The following is a 22332-nucleotide window of genomic DNA, read 5'->3' on the forward strand; positions in this document are numbered from 1 at the left end:
AAGGCTTTGCCACCCAGTTTTGCTTTATGCTATGAATTTGTTCAGAACGAAAGAGGGGTTTTGATACATGAATAATGCTGTGTTTAAATTATACTTTATAGGACAAAATCTTGTTCCATTTTGAGGACCTTGGAAATTGTCTTGAATACTCTGTGTATTTGAAGTGTCAGTGTATTATTTAATTTCTGAAACCAAGGGTAGATTGGTATGTATATAAGACCTTCAGAGGACTCTACCAACTAACTGCAACTGTAGAAATTACTTTTTCTTTTAAAAAAATTTTTTTAAAAATGTTAATTTTTATTTTTTAAATGTTCATTTTTGACAGAAAGAGAGAGCTTGAGTGGGGAAGGGGCAGAGAGAAAGAGGGAGACAGAATCCCAAGCAGGTTCCAGGCTCTGAGCTATCAGCACAGAGCTCACTGCGGGGCTTGAACTCATCAACGGCAATATCGTGACCTGAGCCGAAGTCGGATGCTTAACTGACAGAGCCACCCAGGTGCCCCAAATGTTTGTTTATTTTGGAGTTAGAGACAGCAGAGCAAAAGCCTGGGAGGAGCAGAGAGAGAGGGAGACATGGAATTTGCAGCAGGCTCCAGGCTCTGAGCTGTGAGCACAGAGCCTGACTTGGGGCTTGAACCCATGAACAGTGAGATCATGACCCAAATATAGTTGGACGCTTAACCGACTGAGCCACCCAGGTTTCCCTGGAAATTATTTTCTTACTGCTAATTCTTTTTTATTATTAATTCTTTTATCACTTCCTTTCAAAATTAAAACACATGCATACCTATGCACTGAAATCTTGGAGTATTAAATTATAGGCCTCAGAGAAATACCTTACTGTGTGTAAATGATTTTTTATAGTTTTTTTAGATTGAGAGGAAGGAAATAGACAAGGTAGTTTATTTCTCATTTGAGAAACTATTCTTAAAAAAATTTTTTTTAACGTTTATTTATTATTGAGAGACAGACACAGAGCATGAGCAGGGGAGGGGTAGAGAGAGGGGGAGATGCAGAATCTGAAGCAGGCTCCAGTCTCTGAGCTGTCAGCACAGAGCCTGATGTGGGGCTCGAACCCACAAACTGAGATCATGACCTGAGCCGAAGTGTGTTGTCTAACCAACTGAGTCACCCAGGCGCCCCGAGAAACTATTCTTATTATAAACCTGTCTCTTTGTAATGAAAATATAAGAAATGTAGAACATGGAGATACTTTTAGGAAAGTCTTCATTATTTTTTTAACATGTTTAGATTGGCAAATTATGGACCTTTAAATAAAATGTTTGAAAATTGTTTTTCTCTAAAAATCATAGATGATTAGTCTCTAGCCAAGTCCATCTGTTATCCTGATAGTTGTGTACGGTTTCTGTTATGTATAGGAACGTGTCAAATGTGAAGGTGACATTACTATCCATTTTTTAAAAGACTTTTGAAATATTTTATTTTTGTAGAGAAATATTAGGTTCATCGTGATATTAATAGGAAGATACAGAGAGTTCCCATATACCCTCTGCCCCCATATCTGTGTAGCCTCCCCCATTATCAGTATCCTCTACCAGAGTGGTACATTTGTTTTAATTGATGAATCTGTATTGACACATCATAATCACCCAAAGTTCATAGTTTTCCACAGGGTTCACATCTGGGGTTGTATATTCAGTGGACTTGGACAAACGTATAATGACCTTTATCCATCATTATAGTATTGTACAGAGTAGCCTCACTGCCCTAGAAGCTCTCTGTTCCACCTATTGATTCCTCTTCCTCCGCAAACCTGAAGCAACCAGTTATCTTTCTATTGTCTCCATAGTTTTACCTTTTCCAGATGTCATATAGTTGGAATCATATAGTATGCACGCTGTGTAGTTTTTTTCAGGTTGGCTTTCTCATTTAGTAATGTGCACTTCAGGTTCCTCCACATCTTTTTATGGCTTGATAGCTCTTTTCTTTTTAGTACTGAGTAATTTTACATTGTGTGAACATACCACATTTATTTATCTATGAAGGACATTTTAGTTCTTCTAAATATTAGCAATTATGAATTAAGCTGCTATAAATATCCATATGCAGACTTTTGCATGGACATATTTTCAACTCCTTTGGGTGAATACCAAGGAGTACATTTCCTGGATTTTATGGTAAGACTATGTATATTTTTTTATTTTATTAAGTTTATTTATTTGGAGAGAGAGAGAGGGAGCAGGGGTGAGGCAGAGAGAGAGGGAAAGAGAGAATCCCAAGCCAGCTTCATGCTATCAGTGCAGCGCCCAATCCAGGGCTTGAACTCATAAACCGTGAGATCATCACCTGCGCCAAAATCAAGAGCCAAACCCTTAACTGAGCCACCCAAGTGCTCCAGATTATGTTTAATTTGTGAGAAGCTGCCACACTGTCTTCTAAAGTGGCTGTACTATTTTACATTCCCTGTGTAGCAACCAATTTCCAGCAGTGAATGAGACTTCCTGTTCCATTTCTGCATTTTCTTCCTGTTCCATTTCTTCCTGTTCTTTATCTGCATGTGATGTTGTAGGGTTTTACAGATTTTGGCCATTCTAATGGGTGTTTAGTGGTATCTTGTTTTTTTTTGTTTGTTTGTTTTTCTTTCTTTCTTTTTTTGTTTTAAAGAGAACGAGCACCAACAATCTCAAGCAGGCTCCATGCCCAGCACAGAGCCTGGTTTGGTGGCTCATTTTCATGACTTTGAGATCATGACGTGAGCTGAAATCAAGAGTCAGACACTCAACGGACTGAGCCACCTAGGTGCCCCAAGTGGTATCTTGTTTTAACTTGCATTTCCTTGATGACATATTGATCATTTGCCATCTATGTGTTTTCTTTGATGAGTTGTCTGTTAAGGTTCTTTGGCACATTTTTCTTGATTAAGTTGCTTATTTTCTTACTGAATTTTAGGAGTTCTTTGTATATTTTTCAAAACAGTCCTTTATCAGGTCTTTTGCAAATATTTTCTCCTAATCTGTGGCTTAGTTTCTCATTTTCTTGACAGTGTCTTTCACAGAGCAGAAGTTTTTCTAATTTTAATGAAGTCCAGCTTGTCAGTGATCTCTTTCATGGATTGTGCCTTTGTATTGCATTTAAAAAAAATCACCTCCATACCCAAGTTCATCTAGTTTTCTCCTATGTTATCTCCTAGGAATTTTATAATTTTGCATTTCGCATTTAGGTGTATAATCCATTCTAATTTAATTTTTGTGTGTAAGTTCTGTGTCTAGATGCATTTTTTTGCATGTAGATGTCCACTTGTTCCATCACCATTTGTTGAGAAGACTGTCTTTGCTCCATTATGTTGTCCCTGTTCCTTTGCCAAAGATCATATGTCTGTCTTTATGGAGTCTAGTTCTGGGTTCTGGGTTTTGCTTATATGATTTATTCATCTATTCTTTTGCCAAAACCAAACTGTCTTGATTACTGTAGCTTTATATTAATCTTGAAGTTGGGTAGTGTCAGTCCTTCAATTTTGTTCTTCTTCAGTATTATGTTGGCTATTCTTGGTCTTTTGCCACTCCATATAAACTTTAGAATCAGTTGACATCTACAAAATGTCCTGCTGTAATTTTGACTGGGATTATATTGATTCTATAGATCAAGTTGGGAGATACTGAATATCTCTCCATTTATTTAGTTCTTGGATTTTGTTCCACAGATTTTTGTAAGTTTCTTCATGTAGATCATGTTTTGTTCGATTTATACCAGTCTCATTTTTGGGGTGCTGATGTAAATGATACTGTGTTTTTAATTTCAAATTTGACTTATTATTGGTATGTAGGAAAGGGATTGACTTTCATATATTAACCTTGAATCATGCAACTTTACTATATAATTGCTTATTAGTTCCTGGAGTTTTTTTGATCTTTCTTTATTTTCTACATAGATAATCATGTCATGTGCAGATAAAGACAGTTTCATTTCTTTCTTTGAAATTCTTATGCCATTTATTTCCTTTTTAATGTCTTATTGCACTTTTTCCCACTATTATGTTGATGATCATTACCATTTTTATTCTCCTTTCTGTGAAATCAATGTTAAAATTTTCTTCATTGTATTTGTTCTGCAGCTCACCAAAGCTCATCGACAAGGACACATGGTGAAAGTAGACTGGTTGGACAGATTGACATTTAGAGAAATAGAAATGATAAATGAGGTGGGTTGTATCCCTCGTTTTTTGCATTTTGTTTTCTTACAAAATATTTTTTCCATATTTCTAATTCAAACTTTGTTTTTTTTTAACTTTATTTTATGAGAGAGCATGTGCATGTGTGCATGAATGGGGGAGGGGCAGAGAGAGAGGAAGATAGAATCCTAAGCATGCTCTGTGCTGCCAGCATGGAGTTCGACCTGGGGCTTGATCCCAGGAACCATGAGATGGTGACCTCAGCTTAAGTGACTGAGCCACCAGGCAGCCCTCTAAGTCAAACTTTTTGAGAAGCATTGTTTATTGACAGATAACTTACAAATGTGAGAGCATTGAGGATAACCTGTAGTTGTGAGTTCTATGGTAATAATTGGGAAATTTGAGATACCTGTTTTTCTTTAATTTTAATGTTCTCTCAAACCATGAAGTAGGTATAAGGTATCCTTAGTGTACTGAGTATTATACAAGTGAAGCCTGTGTTAAACTTGATGCCTCTCTTGGGTGTTCTCTTTCTCCATTTGGCAGCATATATTTATGTTCAATTCAGTATTGGATTCTTTCAACCCAGTGCTACCTGTTTATTTCAGTAATCTTAAGTCATTGTTAGTAATTCTCCCCAGTTAAGATACTGTGTGTATTATGTACTATGTACAGCACTCTGCACCCTTTGTAAAGTTACATGGTTAAAAGTAATTTGTTTGTTTTTTAATCTTGTTTACTGGCCCAAAATATGTTTAATTAAAAGATGGCTTCCGTGAAACTCTGAAAGTTAGAACAAAATTTTCTTTTCTTTTTTATATATTTGCACTGACACACTACATGTTTGGCCTAACATTCTGTGTCTGGGTAATAGAACAATTATTTTAATCACATTGGGAGAGAGGAATTTCAATTTTTGTGATATGCCTAATTTACTGTGATTACCACAGGGCATAACTGACTTATTTTATATTCTGTGAATGTTTTTTTAGCAGGTTGAAAGAGAGAATTTTTTTTTTTTTTTAAACGTTTTATTTATTTTTGAGACAGAGAGAGACAGAGCATGAGCAGGGGAGGGTCAGAGAGAGAGGGAGACACAGAATCCGAAACGGGCTCCAGGCTCTGAGCTGTCAGCACAGAGCCCGACGCGGGGCTCGAACTCATGGACCGTGAGATCATGACCTGAGCTGAAGTCGGCCGCTTAACCGACTGAGCCACCCAGGCGCCCCGAAAGAGAGAAATTTTTAATTTACAATGAACACTTATAAAAGTTAAATTCTACTATAGTTTATTTAAAAAAAAAAAAAAGAGTGTTTTGTTTAACAATACTTACATTCAGTATGAATAAACTGGGCATCTTTTCTAAATTTATTCATAATACATTTTCATATTGAAACTGAAAGAAAAATTTATTTTTTGAATTTTTATAATAGTTACATTCCTAAAATAGTTAAATCAAAGTGTTTTCATTTTTCTGTTCTTCAACTTAGATACCCTTGAGTGTAGAAGAAGCTGTGTCACAGCTTACTTTGTCCAGCCTTACTCACCTTCCCTTCTTTAAAAGATAGGAGAGCATTGCCATTACCATAATTAGACTATTATATGCTTCATAAACCTGAACAATTTAAGTGACTTCTTTAAACCTTTATGATTTTATACATACAGATTTAATACCATTTTTAAAACTGGGTTAAGACTTATCACCCTTTTAGACTTCATTTTATTTTCACTTTATTATTGTCCTAGTGTTTGCTTTTTCCTTAAGAGGACACATTTATACATGCAATATTTTTTTATGTTGGAGAAAAGTAACTATTTCCCAGTATATTTAAAGTATATTGATAAAAATGTATAAATGATTGCCAGTTATCTTAAGACCATTTGTGAATTGTGAATAACTTGTAAAGGTTGTATCTGGGAAGCTCAAATAGCTTCTGTCTTTAATTATATACTTTACTTAATTTACATACTTAGACATATGGTTTAAGGATAAACAGTTATTTGCTTAAATTAGAAGTACAAAACATCTTTATTTCTGAAATAAAATAGTTTTCATGAAAATGTATATAAAATACCTTCCAAGATTTTATATAATATAATCCAAACTAGAATAAACCAGAAATGTCATCGACTTTGAGGAGGGAGTTATAGGAGAATAGTAGACACTACTTTATAAAACAATGGTGCTATATAAAATAAAATAGCAGTACTGTATAAAACAGTGTGTTTATAATAATGCAATAAAAATTTACTACATTTTAAGTTGTACTTGATAGGTCATGTATTACTGAATTGGAAATAATGATGTATTACTGATCCTTTAAGGGAATGTTGAAGATCATTATTTTTCATAAAAATCTTTTTTTTTTTTAGAGTGAAAAACGAAGTTCTAATTTCATGTACTTGATGGTTGAGTTTCGATGTGTCAAGTGTGATGATAAGGAATATGGTATTGTTTATTATGAAAAGGTATTTGTCTTGGAACTGTTTATAGTCTCTGAAGTAGAGGGGAGGGGAAACATTAAAAAAAATTACTGTTGTACCTGCTGAGATGAATTATTTGGTTGCAGGATAGCAGCAGACAGCTGTCAGCCGCAGCTGTTTGTGTATACACAAATCAGATCATATAGCTACAACAAGATTACAAAAACCGATCATTCATGTAATGGAGTTCTGGGTTCCAGAATTCAATAAATATGCAACAGATTAAAAACTTTTTGATTAATTGTTTTGTAAATTGACAAGTAAGACATTAAAGCAATAGCTTTGTTAACAATTGATATTCATTTGAAAAATAAAAAGAATAATTTTTTAAGTGATAAGGTGTTGAAAATTAAGGGTATACTTCTTATTTGAGTAAGCATATATAATGTGTTGGAATTGTATATGTGATCCTAACATAAGTATGCTTATGAAAGCCATTCTAAATATGTATTTTTTATATATAATTAATGCAGAATTAAGAAAACTATGTTATCTGACTGAGTGATAACAAGTACGCACTTATGGATTTGTTCTGGTCTGCTCATTATGCAGAAGAAAGTACTTGTATATTTGATATGTAGCTAGATGAAAAATATCTGTGCCTTTAATGCTTGTTGAAGGGTCTTAATTTAAGCACTATAGAAATGATTGCATGCATAGTTCAGAACTATGTAAACCAGGTATTATTGTGGAAATACTTAGGTGCTTAAATCATCGTGGGTGAGGACAGACTTTTTGATACATGGCATAATAGAATAATATTTCTTCTAGTATATAGTTATATGCAGTATATTTGTTTATTAGAGGCAGCACTTCTAAATTATATTTACGCTCTAGTGTTATTTATTAAAGCTGTCTCAGTGATTTTTGAAAATATACATCTTTTTATAACTATAAATTATTTGAAAGATCTTTTTGTAATGGAGTTTTAAGGTTTATATAGTTCATTTATGATCATTTTTTTTGGTACTTTTCAAGTTAACATATATCTTTTTCTCTTAGGCTTGTACCCCTTCTCTTTAATAAAAGGTTAGGAAAAGTTAACTTGTTTCAGCTTTTTATTTTATAAATGATAGTCTTTGGTAAAAAGACATTAGGAAGGTAGACTATTTAACATTGTTTATTAATTCATTAGAAAAACTGCATTAAAAACAGTGGGAAATACAGATGAGTGAAATTATTTTGTCACTAATACACTTAATAAACTCACATTTTACATTTAATACTATATATCATATAATTTAAAGCATTATTTCCTGCCCATGTGGAGTTTATATTGCAAAAACATGATAATGGAAATGGTACTTTCAAACATAAGAGATGTGAAGAATCTTTTGAGAGACAGCTTTGATAATAGATGAAATAATAACAGAACAAAAATTAGAAGAATTTCAAGTATTTTTGAAAAGGTTCTTGACCCCTTTCTACTGCTTCTTGAAAATTGCTCATAAATTAATGCCTGTCTACCTACCCTGTCATATTTCCACTTAGTGTAAAGATTGCTGGGCCAGTGTATTGAATCTAATGGAAATAGACTTTCTTGTCACCTGTCTTTTGTGACAGATAGCCTTAGTGAAGATTACTTGTCACAGTTGGGCTGATAAATGTGTCTTCTGGTATTGTGACTGAGAACCAGCCTGTTAAACAACGGCTGTGGGAATTTGTGGTTTTCTGTAAGACTCAATTATTGAACTAAAGTCAAGTCACAGTACTTCCCCTATTTCAGTCTCTCCTGGTTTTGTGCACATTATCTAACAAAGGAAATACTAGCATTTGGAAATTGACAGAAAAACTTGATCCAAGATGTACAGTTAGGAGGAAATGAATTTTGCCCTTAATTAGTTTAGCTTTTCCCACTATGTACACAGTGACATTTATTATGCTGAATTACCTCTCTTGCCTGATTTGGATAAAAATAAAAGCCAATACTCTTCAAAAATGATAATAACCAACAAAATAAGGCAGCTTTATTTCTTAAGAATTGATGGATTGATTCTTTTTATTCAAGTTTGCATTGCATTGAGGAGGTGTCCCTCTAAGAAGCAATGCTGCTGAGTCTCTGTGTATAAAGTTCAGCAACATTAACTCCAGACCTAAAATTTGACTTCTTTGAATGGAACTTTGTTGTGATAATTTGAAAAGTTACTAACATCTACTCAGTAGTTTTTGCAAATAATGCAACACATCCCTTGTGCATTTTATTCATATTTATACTTATTATATTTTAATTATACTTTGTGGTTTCTTGTTTTAAGTTGGAAAATGAGGACATACTAATTTTGACCCATTATCATTATAAACAGTTAAAAAAACTTACAAAAACAATCTACTAATTTCTATATTTAATATATCTAAAAACTGTAACAACTTTTTGTTAGATTTTATTTTTCCCAAAGTATTTCCTCAGCAACAACAGGTAAAAAATGGATATGTATTTTAAAATACAGTTGAAAGAAGATACTTTTTTTTAAAAGGGAGGAATGATGTTCATTAAATAGAATTAAAATACATAGGATGTGCATTATCATGTATTGTTTTTTACTATTTGGTTAAATTTTATCTGTTTTTTAACTTACTACACTGTAACCCAGGATGGTGATGAGTCATCTCCAATTTTAACAAGCTTTGAGATAGTGAAGGTTCCTGATCCTCAGATGTCTATGGTGAGTTATTGCCAAATTTCTTATGAAAGTGTGTTTCTCCACAGTGATTATGACTTGGATCCACACATACACTTTCTTTTAAAAAAGTATGTAACTAACTCAGACACCTAAAAGTAATTCATAAGTCCATTTTAGCTATCTGGACTCAAGTTCAGTGAACTTTTACAGTACCAACACCTAAAAATAAGGTCAGGAGAGTATAGTATTGGGGAACCATTTTATTTGATTATTGGAAGAGTTAGGGAATGTAGTCTTGAGAACTTAGGGAACAGGTATTTGAAAGGTTGTTGTCATGTGGAAGGGGAGTTTGTTTATACTGGAATGAAACTGTAGGCTCAATGGACAATTATAGGGAGACTGATTTTGTTGGAAAATATGGAAGATTGTTGTAGCTACAAGAACTTTTTTATTTGGATCATGGTGACTTGGATGATTTTGAGAGATACCTACATATGGAAGTTTGAGATGATAGCACTTTCAGTGATAGGAAACAGGAAGAATTCTTACTTTGTACCAGAGGATTAATTAGATGACTTTAAATTTAGAAAGTTTCAGGCAAAAAATACTTTTAGTAGCATAATGGATACCATGATATTCACACTTAAAACTCCTTTACATCACTCTGAACCATCTTACTGTTATTTTTTTTACCTTTCTAATTGGATTAGTTACCTTCCTAATCAGACCAAAGTGGATTAAAAGTGGCATATTAGAAGATAAAAACATGATGATAGAGGTAAATACACATCATTAAAGCAGGAAGTAATAACTGATGGCCCAACACCAAAGGAAGAGATGGCAGAAAAAAAGCATAAAAATTAGGGAAAAAAGGTCACTTGCAAATCTTTTAGAAACAAACATCCTGAATTCCTTCACAGTCCCTATGCATAGTATAGTAAGTTCGAGTTAATATGTCTAAAATTGAAACTGAATTTTCATTATAAGATGATATATTTTTTATTCTGGATATTTGAAACACATGAATGGACATATTTTATGCTTACCTTCAAAGTGGCCAACAGTAAAAAAGATTTTTGGGGGCACCTGGGTGGCTCAGTCCACTGGGCACCCTGTGTCGGGCTCTGTGCTGACAGCTCAGAGCCTGGAGCCTGCTTCAGATTCTGTGTCTCCTCCTCTCTGCCCCTCCCCTGCTCATGCTGTCTTCCCCTGTCTCTCAATAGTAAATAAACATTTAAAAAAAAATGTAAGAAAAAAAAAAAGTTTTTTATACCAGGACCTTAGTTAGCACTGTTACTCCTACCAAAAAGTCCAGTAAATGAGATGTTTGTATTTTTAGTGTATTCTTTTCTAAAGAAGATACTCATCAAGAGTTAATAGCTTTAGGGTACCTGGGTGGCTAAGTTGAGTGTCCAAAATCGGCCCAGCATCACAATCTTGTGGTTCCTGGGTTCTAGCTCCACATCTGGCTTGCTGCTGTCAGCATGGAGCCTGCTTTGGATCTCCTGTCTAGCTTCTCTCTCTGCCCCTCTCCCGCTTGCACTCTCTCTCAAAAATAAATAAAGCTTAAAAAAAAGAAAGAATTATAGCTTTAACATTATGGATACTGTAATTAAAACAAAACAAAACAGGGGCACCTGGGTGACTCAGTCGTTTAAGCGTCTGACTTTGGCTCAGGTCATGATCTTACTGGTGAGTTCCAGCCCCACATCAGGCACTGTGCTGACAGATGAGAGCCTGGAGGTTGCTTCACATTCTGTCTCCCTCTCTCTCTGCCTCTCTCTGGCTTGAGCTCTGTCTTTCTCTCTCTCTCAAAAATAAATAAATATTAAAAAAAAATTTAAAAACAATTAAAAAAAGTTTTAAATGCAAGTGGGCAAACACTAAAAAGATAGAAAGAAATCCAAAACTAAAACAAAAAACCAAAACTACTCTCCTTATCCCCTGTGCTCAAAAATTTAGTTCAGTTTGTAGTCATGATTATTTACCAAATAGAGGACTATATTTTAACAACAACAACAGCAAAAAAACCCCAGCTATTATACTACTGAATCAGAGAATAAAGCACTATAAAACTTCTGTAATTATAAGCACATGTACTAGCACGTGTACATACACGGATAGACACAGATAGACTGATAGAACAGCAGAAAAAGCCCAGAAATAGATCCAAGTACATATGCAAATTAGTATATGATACTTAGTGGCATTTCATTACTGGAACATAGTCGTGGGGAACTGGTTAGCCATTTATAGAAAGATAAGATCAGACCCATACCTCACATCATACATTTCAAAAAAGATTAAGTCACATCCATACTTCACATCATACGTAGAGAAAAATTCCAAATAGATCAGGGATTTAAGTATTAAAATGAAACCTTACTAGTACTTTACTGTCAGTGTAGGGAAAGCTTTGTAATCATGTTATGACTCAAAATCTAGAGACTGTAAAAGAAATGATTGATAAATGTGACTACGTTAAAACAATCATATGGCAAAACACTGTAACAAAGTCAAAAGACAAGTGAAACTGGAAGAAACTCTTTTTTGACCTACATCACAGACAAAGGGATGAGTATCTAATGTATTGAGGATTCTTAAAAACTGAAGTAATAAAGGACCAGAAACCCAATTGGAAATTAGGAAAAAGATATGAACAGATAATCCACACATGCAAAATAAAAATAAAATAAAAAAATCCCTTAAGCAAAGACAGTATGTTCAAAACTAATGGCTTTGGCTATAGTTAAAATAGTCCATACCAAGTATACATATGTATGTTCAAGCATTATGGTCACCATTCCTTCCATCAGTCACTGCTGGCAGATGTCCCAGGGTCATTAGTAGCTCATAGGAAGAGGGAATGCTTTAGTCTGGGTTGTCAGGGAAGATTTTAGAGTAAAGGTGATACCCGAGTGGGTATGAAAGCCTTGAATATATGAAGAACGAGGGGGTATAATGAGGTATTTTAAGAAGCTGGAACGGTATGTGCATATTATGGCACTAGTGAAGCATAAGGCATATTTAGTTTCCCTATCTCAATATGGTGATATTTAAAAGAAACATACACAGGGGATGAAAGTTGTAACAAGAATAAAATGTTAATTATTTTAAAATGGTTTTAAGTAAGCAACTACTTACTTTTATATTTCTAATTGGCTATTGAAACTTCCTTTTGATGAAGTTTACATTATTGATTAATTTTGTAAATAATTTATAGGAGAATTTAGTTGAGAGCAAACATCACAAGCTTGCCCGGAGTTTAAGAAGTGGACCTTCTGACCATGATCTCAAACCTAACGCTGCCACAAGAGATCAACTAAATGTAAGAGAATTTATGGACTAATAATATAAAAATAATGAAATGTGTAATTTAGTTGCAATTGATGTGATAACCACTTCATTTGAAAGTGATTCAGGTGCATGTGTTTTCCAGGGTAATGAAATCTGCGTGATTTCAACAATTTTGCATTTTCTGTATGTTTTTGAAATCAATTTTGGGGCTTTAAGAAAATATATTAATCCTGGAGACAGAGAGACAAATAGTATATACTTTCTTGATATAGTGGTCTGGCCACCATATAGAAACTGGCCCCAAGGTACATTGCCTGAGGGAAAGTCTTGGTGTGCAGATATGCATTGTTGTGTGCTTTGACTTGACAGGGAAAGTGTTCATTATTTATTTCCTTTTTCCTTTTGGAAAGAAAGGGGGATTTTGTTATTTTGATATGGTGTATTTTTGGTTGAATTAAATGAGCTCTGTAGTTACAGATTTCTATATGGAGTGTGACTTATTACATCGTTTTTTTCTGTCCCTGCACTCTAATAATATCCTTTTTTGGACTGAGAAGTACAGCAAATTTAAGCCTTACTCTGCTTCATGTACATTTCTCTACTTCTGTAATATTCTATTATAGAAATATTTAAATAAATGAAAAATTTTAAATGAAATGGAAATACATAGGAAGAATATATTTAACCAACGTAGTTCTTTTTTTCTTTGTTGTAGATTATTGTGAGTTATCCACCAACCAAGCAACTTACATATGAAGAACAAGATCTTGTTTGGAAGTTTAGATATTATCTCACTAATCAAGAAAAAGTGAGTATCTTGAATATTTTCGTATATCAGATTTATTTGCAAAATTTGTTACTAATGAACAGGAGAGGTAAAACTGCCATGGAAATAAAACGTTATTGTCAAAATAAAAACATGCTATAGAGCAATATATATGATATTTCATTTTTTAAATATTACAAAGGGCATATACACAAAGATACATGTACCAGTTTGTTGCTGCATAGATTATGTATAGGTGCATAGTTTGAATGGGTTAAATCAGAGAGACCTGGGTTCACTTTTGGTACCACTACTTATTCTTACTAGGTAAGGTGAGGAGAATTGCTTTGGAAGCTTGGTTTCCTCATTTTTCTGGTGATGACAATCCTTGGTAGGTGAGGTAATACTGGTGAATAACCTGGCCAAGTACCTGGCACATAGTAGATGCAGAGTAAATGTTTCACCTCTATCTTCATGGTTCTCACCTCTTTGAACTTGGATGACTACCAAACTATTTATGTTATTAAAAGGAATATAGAACTTTGGAGGAGATGTGGCTGGAGAGGGAGTATGAGAAATGTAATTTGAAATGTATTAAGTTGAGTCATAGAGTGGGATCCATCTTGGCATGCGGAATAGAGGCAAGGTCAGAACTAGACATTTGCTTTTCTTAATGAAACCATGGAGTTACTAAGTTTCTGGAGAGAATTAGGATAAAGTAGTCAGCACTAGATTACAGTCTAGGGACTTGGTTCTGAGTCTTACTGTTGCCACTAAGAAGCTTTTTGAGTACTGGCAAATCACTTCCACCTGTCTGAATTTTAGTTTCTCATATTTAATATGAGTTGATTAAATGTGAACTTCAAGTCTCTTTTAGTTCTTAAAATAGTCTGTAAATTCTTAGAACATAGGTTCAAGGGCTAACTCTTAAGATATAAGAATAATAACCAGTATCTGTTAATCAGCCACAGTATGCCAGGGATCTTTTAAATCCCACAACAACCCCAGAATGTTGGTGTGATCATGAGTGTTCTATACATGAGGAAGCTTGAGTCTTAAAGACATTAAGGAACCTGTGCAAGAAGCTCAAAGCTCTTATACCATCTTGATGTGCTCACATCTGTGAATTAGAAGAGAACTTAGTGGATTTTAGAGAAAATATTTGCAACATCACGTACATGCCTTAGCAGGAATTATGAAATGTGTTGGGCACAAAACATAGCAGCATCAGGAAAATTAATATCTGTCAGAAAGCTATTACATAATTATATGAGAATGAATGAATATGTTTTACAATCTCATGAGACAGTCTTTAGCTACTTTAACTTGTTTTTCTGAAACAATTTTATTTCTTTTCATTTCTAAAGTAAAGGTAAAAATTCAATTGCAGCTCATCTTAAACTTTCCAGCTTTACTTCTTTATCTTTTATTGATGCCTTGGGAAATTCTTTGTAGATGAATTATATTAACTCTCCTTTACATCCTTAACAAGAGTGAAAGAAGAATTTTAAATTTCCTATAGCTTTGAGTGTTATTCTCTTCATGACTGCAAAAAAGGAAATATTCATCAATAAAAACTTAGGTTGTGATTCTGGGTTTCATAAAAAAATTGAGTTAGTACATGATACTCTGTTAAATGAAGAAAAACCTTGGTCACAGAAATTGCATCTTGAATGTAGAAGAGTGTTTGCTAAAACACACAGCAAGATATTGAATTAAACCTGTTAGAATGTATGGGTTCAAGAAGCATAGAAAAGATTTACAGAGCAGAACTGCCTTAGATAGAAACACTTGCAAGAAAAATTGTTTGTTTAAACAAGTAGTCACTTCCCACTGAAATTCAATTACTTCCAGATATGTGCAAAAGAAATAAAATGCTCAAGTGATATAAAGTACATGACAAGTTTCATTTAACTAGTTGATTTCAAGTTTTTGAAATGTGGGTGATGGAAACTTCAGTTCTCAGGACACATTATAGGATTCTTATGATCACTAGAGTAGAACAAACAATATTTCTTAATGTTTGGGAAGCACTTTTCAGTAGACCAGATATATATATTGGCTTTCAAGTGACCAGAGGAATTATTCACACAGCCACATTTGTGTCTTTGTAATAATTTAAAATGGGTTTTGTAGAAAACAAATACTCTTGTACTCCTGTCCCTTAATTTACTTACACAAAGAAGTTCTTTCCGTGTCAGTTTCTCTGAAACTGATTTAGGTTATTTGGCATTGGGCCCTGAAGCTGAAAAGATTTGGTGGAGAGAAAGCAGTGGTCAAAAATTGGTGGAAATTAGTTCTTACAAGCTTACATTTCTTATTTACTTTTTAATTAAATTTGGTCTTTCCACCTATTTTTTTCTAAATGACCTGTCTTAAGTATTTTGGATGAAAACCTTCTACTCTGGATGTGATGTTGCACCTACAAAGTTCACAGTAATCACTTTCTAGCAAAACCAGTGAAATTCAGGAAGATTTTAAAAATTTGTGGTCCATACTATGTAGAACTATTTCTACATAGTATGGAAAGTGGCTTATTATTATGAAATCCAAAATGTGAATATTGTAACTTTTTAAAACCAATAAATGGTAAATGGCTTCTTATAAAAATGTTAATTGAAAATAACTTTCTTAATGCCTTTCTGTTATCTTTGGGGGAAAAAAAGCATAGGAACTGTCACACAGTGGAGGTAATAGTGATGCACTGAATGTTCATATGAGGCTTTTCCTGAAGTAGCTGTTGGGACCGTAACATCAGGACAGTAATCATATTTGTGCTGTCAAGAAGTCGATGAGGAGCAGAAATGAATTCACTTTAGCAAGCAAAGTTACCACTTTGGCCTAGTAATATTTAGACTCTAGGCTTTGAGATACCATTTCTCTGTCTTCATATAAATTAAAACTGTTTTTAGGGAAAGGATATTTATACAGACTCGGGGAAACATAAGCATGTAAATTGATTAAAGGTTATTCTCCTAATAAACATTTAAGTAATTACTATAATAGATATGTAGAGTATAGCAAGATCAGTGTGCTATGATATGAAGAAAATTTCACAGAGCACAAGATTGGTCTTAAAGTTTGAATAAGCTTCAATGATATTTTTTATGTGATGATCATTTTTCATGGAGAAGAAAAGCATGAGTAAGGCAGCATGTTAAGTTCAGAGACAGAAAAATTTGTGTGAATGGTTATGAAATAAACAAGTTGGAGTCAGTTTGAGCCTTGGATTCTAGCTTGGGAGTTGGATTTCACTGGTGATAGGAAACCACTAAAGCAACAGAGTATGTCTTAAGAAGTGATGTTTTAAGGAAGTTGAATCAGGGTGGGTTGGAGCAGATCTGAGAATGAAGGAAGAGATCTAATTAGGAGACTCATGTATGATTTTGAGAGTGATCTTGGAGGGCAGGGGAAGGAGAGGAGAATGTGTAAGATGACTTGGTGACAACTCCCAGGAGTTAGGCTTGAGTGCCTGAAATAATGAAATAGGGCAAATGGAAGGAGCAGGGTGAGCAGATATTTTCAATTTTGAAATTAGAAGCACAACTGTGATACTGTGATCTAATAAGAAATATATACTTGGTTTTTGTTTCTGGCACAGTTTCTAAAGCCCTGGGGATTTCCTGAGTGGTAGGGATGGGGGTGGTGTCTTTTTGTTATTCATAATAAGCCCCTTTCAGCCATACCTGAGTTTATGCTAATGAGGTGATTCTTGCAAGATGGAGCTGGTTGCTAGAGGAACCAACCAGATGAATATGATTAGAAGGTTGGAATTTTCAACCCCACCCCATGACTTCTGGGAGAGGGACTAGGCATTGCATTAATCAACACTGGCCAGAATAAATCAAACCTATGTAATGGAACCTTCATGAAAACCTATAACGACAAGGTCTGTAGAGCTTCTGGGTTGGTGAATGCATTCATGTGACAGGAGAGTGGCACATCCAAACCTCTATAGGGACAGAACCACCTCTGCTTGGGACCCTTCCAGACCTGTCCAATGTACCTTTTCATCTGGTTATTCATTTTGTATCATTTGTAATAAACCAGTAGTAATAAGTAAAGTATTTCTGAGTTTTGTGAGCTATTATAGCAAATTACTGAGCCTGAGGAAAGTGTTATTGGTAACTTCTGATTTGTAGCCAAGTCACACACAAGTGTGGGCAACCTGGGGATCCAAAATTTGTAATTGGCTCTAAAACAGGAAGCAGTTTTGTGAGACTGACCCTTTAACCTGTGGAATCTTCAGTAACTCCAGGTAGTTTCAGAATTGAACTAGATTTTGGGACATCTAGTTGGTGTTCTCAGAGAATTAAGCAATTGTTTGGTGTGGAAAACGACACATTTGTTGTCAGAAGTGTCCTGAGTAGAGGAATAGATTTCCCTTTAGCAACAAATTAGAAATTTCCCATAACTTAGTTGGTAGAAGTTAAAAATAGAGATATATATGATATGATGAACATAGTTTTTTTCAGCTCTGAAGTGATTGTGAATGTGATTCTAAGAATAGGAGATAATAGTGAAGAGGTTCTAAGATCAGAAGGGAGGTTAATGAAATACTGCTATTTAGGGGCGCTTGGGTGGCTCAGTCGGTTAAGTGTCTGGCTTAGGTCATGATCTCACGGTTTGTGAGTTTGAGCCCCGCATCAGGCTTTGCGCTGACAGCTCAGAGCCTGGAGCCTGCTTCCGATTCTGTGTCTCCCTCTCTCTGTCTGCCCTCCCTCCCTTGCTTGCTCTCTATCTCTCTTTCAAAAATAAACATTAAAAAAAAAAAAAAATTGGAAATACTGCTATTTAAAACATGGCAATAAAAGTGGTAATGTTGTCATTTGACATTGCACCCAACATCAGAAGTAGAATAACAATAATATCAGATGATAAAATAATTAACATCAAATATATATTATTTCCAAAGTACTGTTCTAAACATTTGCATTCAGTAACTTATTTAATCATTACTGCAACTTTATAGGACAAGTTACTTAAAAGTTAAATAATGTGCTAGAGGTGACTCAGCCAAAAAGTCATGGAGCTGGGAATTAGGATTTGACCTCAAACACTCTGGCTCGAAAGCCTGTACTCTCCATTTATCAGTGGAAACTCTAAAGATAAAATTGCTTTTGAATCCTTAAATTTACATACATCAGTACAGCATCTTTAAAGGGCCAGGAATTAAGTATTATTATTATTATTGCTTCAAATTCTTACATTTTCTATCTTTCTCATTTCCCTTCTCCTTGTTTTCCTTCTTCATTCTACTACCTCTTTGCTTACATTTGTAACATTCAGCATTAGAAAGTTGTATAATTCTTTGTACAGTGTCTTAAGTTCCTTGGCAGCAGCATGCTATAAATCTTACTAGTAAATCTGTAAATCTGAGAATCTGGGGGTTAGTTTGTTTCAGTTATTGAGCTGAGTACATCAGCATGCTGCAAGATTTGCTTGTAAGTACATATCTGCACATTTCTATTAAGACTGCTGATGTGCTGTGAAATGGAGAAGGTTTTGCTGTAGTTATTTAAGAAGTATTGCTTTGTTTCAACATTCAACATAGAAATGCATTCTAGAAGTGAAAAATAAAATGCATGGAATAAGTTAGAAGGGTGGTCTGTGTTCTTACATGGAGAGGGAGCACTGTGCTAAGTGGCATGCTGTCAGTACTGAAGAAATGGATAGCTACCTTTCAGAACAGACTCCAGTTGTAGAGATAAGAATGCCCACAAAAGTGTTTGGCAGTTAAGAAGAGCATCATTTGAATGAAAGGGTTAAAACTGAGGTAAGTACTAAAGGAAGAGCTCAAGGTGAGAATCAAGCTGAGGGGAAAAATGCAGGAAATATTGCTTGGGAAATAATGGACAGGAATTGGTAATGGATTTAGGAGATCAGTGTTGATGGAATAGTGGCTCTACGGGGCATGGATTTAGCTAATTAGGAGATGGCAGTGCCTTAATGGTAGGGAGGAACCATCTGGTGAAAGATGCATGGGCTCAGTTAGTGGATCCCAGTTTTGGGTGTAGCTTCTTACCATTTTGAGGTGACAGGCAAGCCACTGACTTCACTGAGATTATATACAGTTTGAGCACTGGACTAGATAATCTCCATCGGGCCTTTTTGCTTAATTTACTTAAATCAAGAATAAGTTAGGTCATGGGCATTAGGGTTCATTTTATGTCATACTAACCAATAACTGTGTTTTGTTGTCCAAAAGGGCATTTTTTTTTCAGAACTGGATTAGTTTACTAATGAAAAGATTTTAGTTGGGCAGAACAGGAATTTTAAATTAAAAAAAAAAAAAATTTTTTTTTAACGTTTATTTTTGAGAGACAGAGAGAAATAGAGCGTGAGCAAGAGAGGGGCAGAGAGAGAGAGAGAGGGACACACAGAACCGAAGCAGGCTTCAGGCTCCGAGCTGTCAGCACAGAGCCCGACACGGGGCTCGAACTCACAGACTGCAAATTCATGACCTGAGCCAAAGTCGGACGCTTAACCGACTGAGCCACCCAGGTGCCCCAGGAATTTAAAATTTTAAAGTTATCTTTGTTCAAGAGAGGAATTCATAGACAAAGAGAAAGAAGAAAATGGGATCAGCCAGGAAACTGTTCCCAGTAGGGAGATGTGACAATAGAGATAGTTTTTTATGGAGAACAAATATACAACCTTGTTAAAAGAGCACTTATTATGTATGGAACCATGGATGATATGCTCCAAGGTCATTTATTTACCTGGAAAATCTTGTAAAAACTTTAGTTATGCTGCTTGTCTAAAGAAGTGAGGTTCCAGAAAGATACTACAAACAGGTAGCTGAATCATAGAATATTTGTTGCTGCTTCTGTGTTTTTCTCTATGCTTGTTTGTGTGGAGTTTTTGTTTGTCTTTTAAAGTAGTTACTTCCCTGTGTAAGAGATGTACATATTTAATTTAGTTTGAGCCCTCATGTGTGAGTATCTAGGAAACCCAGTGATCCTGGAGAGGTTTGAGAGTGAGGTTCGTGGTAGGGATTGTACCTTTGCTTGACTTTGAACTCTTTTTATTTATTGGCTGCAATATTTTATGTCCCATGTTGATGTTGTAAAATGAAGGTTGTTTGTAAAACATCTCATGAGAATATGTACGCCTCTTTATTTCCATGTCTTGAGGCCTGCACTATTTTGTTATTAAAAAAAATTTTTTTTAATGTTTATTTACTTTTGAGAGAGAGAGAGAGAGAGAGAGCAGGGGGAGGAGCAGAGAGAGAGGGAGACACAGAATCTGAAACAGGCTCCAAGCTCCGCGCTGTCAGCAGAGTCCTAATCCAGAACTTGAACTCAGGAACCGTGAGATAATGACCTGAGCCGAATTTGAATACTTCACTGAAGGAGGCACCCCAAGGCCTGTGCTATTTTAAAATAAAAAAGGAAAATGAAGAAAAGTCAAAGAAAACTTAAAAATTTGTAGTGCTCTGTATAGTGGTTTAACTTGAAAAATGTAGGGTCGCCTGGTACAAGGTACAAGGTAGAAGCCAGTACCTTCATGTGGGTTCAGACTGGGTGGCTCAGTCCGTTAAGTGTCTGACTTTGGCTCAGGTCATGATCTCATCATGGCTTGTGGGTTCGAGCCCCGCGTCTGGCTGTGTGCTGACAACTCAGAGCCTGGAGCCTGCTTCGGATTCTGTGTCTCCCTCTCTCTCTGCCCCTCCCCTACTCACGCTCTGTCTCTCTGTCTGTTAAAAATAAATAAAACCTTAAAAAAAACAAAGAAGAAACTAAGCTGAAAAATGTAAAGTTACAGGGAACATGCTTTTTTTTTTTTCCTTTCTGTCCTGCAGTATTTTTCTAGGAACATATGTGTAACTATGTTTAGTGGTTACACATGGAGTCTGTCATCAATTCTGTGACTTTGTCATCAGGACCAAGTGGGAAACTCTGCCTACTCATTCTTGACCTTCCTTTTCCCAGGTAATAGGCTGTTGTTTCTAATGTTAAAATCTTTTCTGATTTTAGGCTTTAACAAAATTCTTGAAATGTGTTAATTGGGATTTACCTCAGGAGGCTAAACAGGCATTGGAACTTCTAGGAAAATGGAAGCCAATGGATGTAGAGGACTCCTTGGAGCTTTTATCCTCCCATTACACCAATCCAACTGTGAGGCGTTATGCTGTTGCCCGGTTGCGACAGGCAGATGATGAGGTACATTGTTACTCATTACTCTTCTTTGGGTACATTTTAAACTAGAGCCTGATTATAGACTCATTTACTCCTCCCCACTCAGTCCAGAGTGTGTGTGTGTGTGTGTGTGTGTGTGTGTGTGTGTGGTAGAGAGAGGGAGAGAGAGAGAGATAGGTAGACCAGAGAGAGAGAAAGAGAGATTTTTAGAAGGGAAGAGGATATACTAGGTGTGTTTTCAGAAGTAAAATTAAAATATTCCTCCAAGGACTCTTCTGTGAAATGAAAATTTACTTCCTGATCTGTTACATGATAGGACAATCTCTCCCAGGACATTTACCTGGCAGCAGAGCTTGTATTGCTCTGTCTGGAAAAAGGAATTCTAATGAAAAATGGTTTAATGCGGCACCAGCTAGGGAATAATTCAGATCCCCTCTATCAGTCAGTATACAACAAGCCACATTTAATTGCAGCCTTGAGAAGCCCTTGGGGCCTTTAAAGCATAGAGATGCATGGTCATCTTATTCTCCTTCAAACTTCTCCTTTAAACTTTCAGCTGCTGACAATTACGTGTATATGTAGATTTTCTGAAGGTGGTTTTGAATCCTCTGGAAAGCCAAGCCTGCAAACTTTATGCTGGCTATTTATATACATATAAAACCACCAGGGAAGGAGGAACACTCTGTGGACACAAAGCATTGCTGGATTTTGAATTGGAGTTATTCCTAATAAGATAGAGTAATCCAGCAAGTTTTTTAACGTACTAATTTTTATATGGTGAATGAATGCCTTTTCCAAACATAACCTAATAATTTATGCTAGCCTGCAGGGCTTATGGGATACAGGATAACTTTTCTCAAGCCTCGATGTATATAGCAATGTTGTTTCCATA

General features: G+C 35.2%; 1 protein-coding gene across 1 annotated transcript in view; it reads left to right on the plus strand.

Annotated features, from left to right (window-relative positions):
- PIK3C3 (phosphatidylinositol 3-kinase catalytic subunit type 3) overlaps positions 1-22332 on the plus strand; it is a 139900-nt gene that overhangs the window by 38245 nt on the left and 79323 nt on the right. The window contains exons 5-10 of the mRNA XM_042911319.1: positions 4075-4161; positions 6505-6600; positions 9207-9278; positions 12460-12564; positions 13249-13341; positions 21279-21464. Of these exons, the coding sequence (XP_042767253.1) occupies positions 4075-4161; positions 6505-6600; positions 9207-9278; positions 12460-12564; positions 13249-13341; positions 21279-21464 (639 nt within the window). The remainder of the gene's footprint in view (positions 1-4074; positions 4162-6504; positions 6601-9206; positions 9279-12459; positions 12565-13248; positions 13342-21278; positions 21465-22332) is intronic.

Source organism: Panthera leo, chromosome D3 (genome assembly GCF_018350215.1).
Source record: "Panthera leo isolate Ple1 chromosome D3, P.leo_Ple1_pat1.1, whole genome shotgun sequence".
In the NCBI taxonomy this organism is placed as follows: domain Eukaryota; kingdom Metazoa; phylum Chordata; class Mammalia; order Carnivora; family Felidae; genus Panthera; species Panthera leo.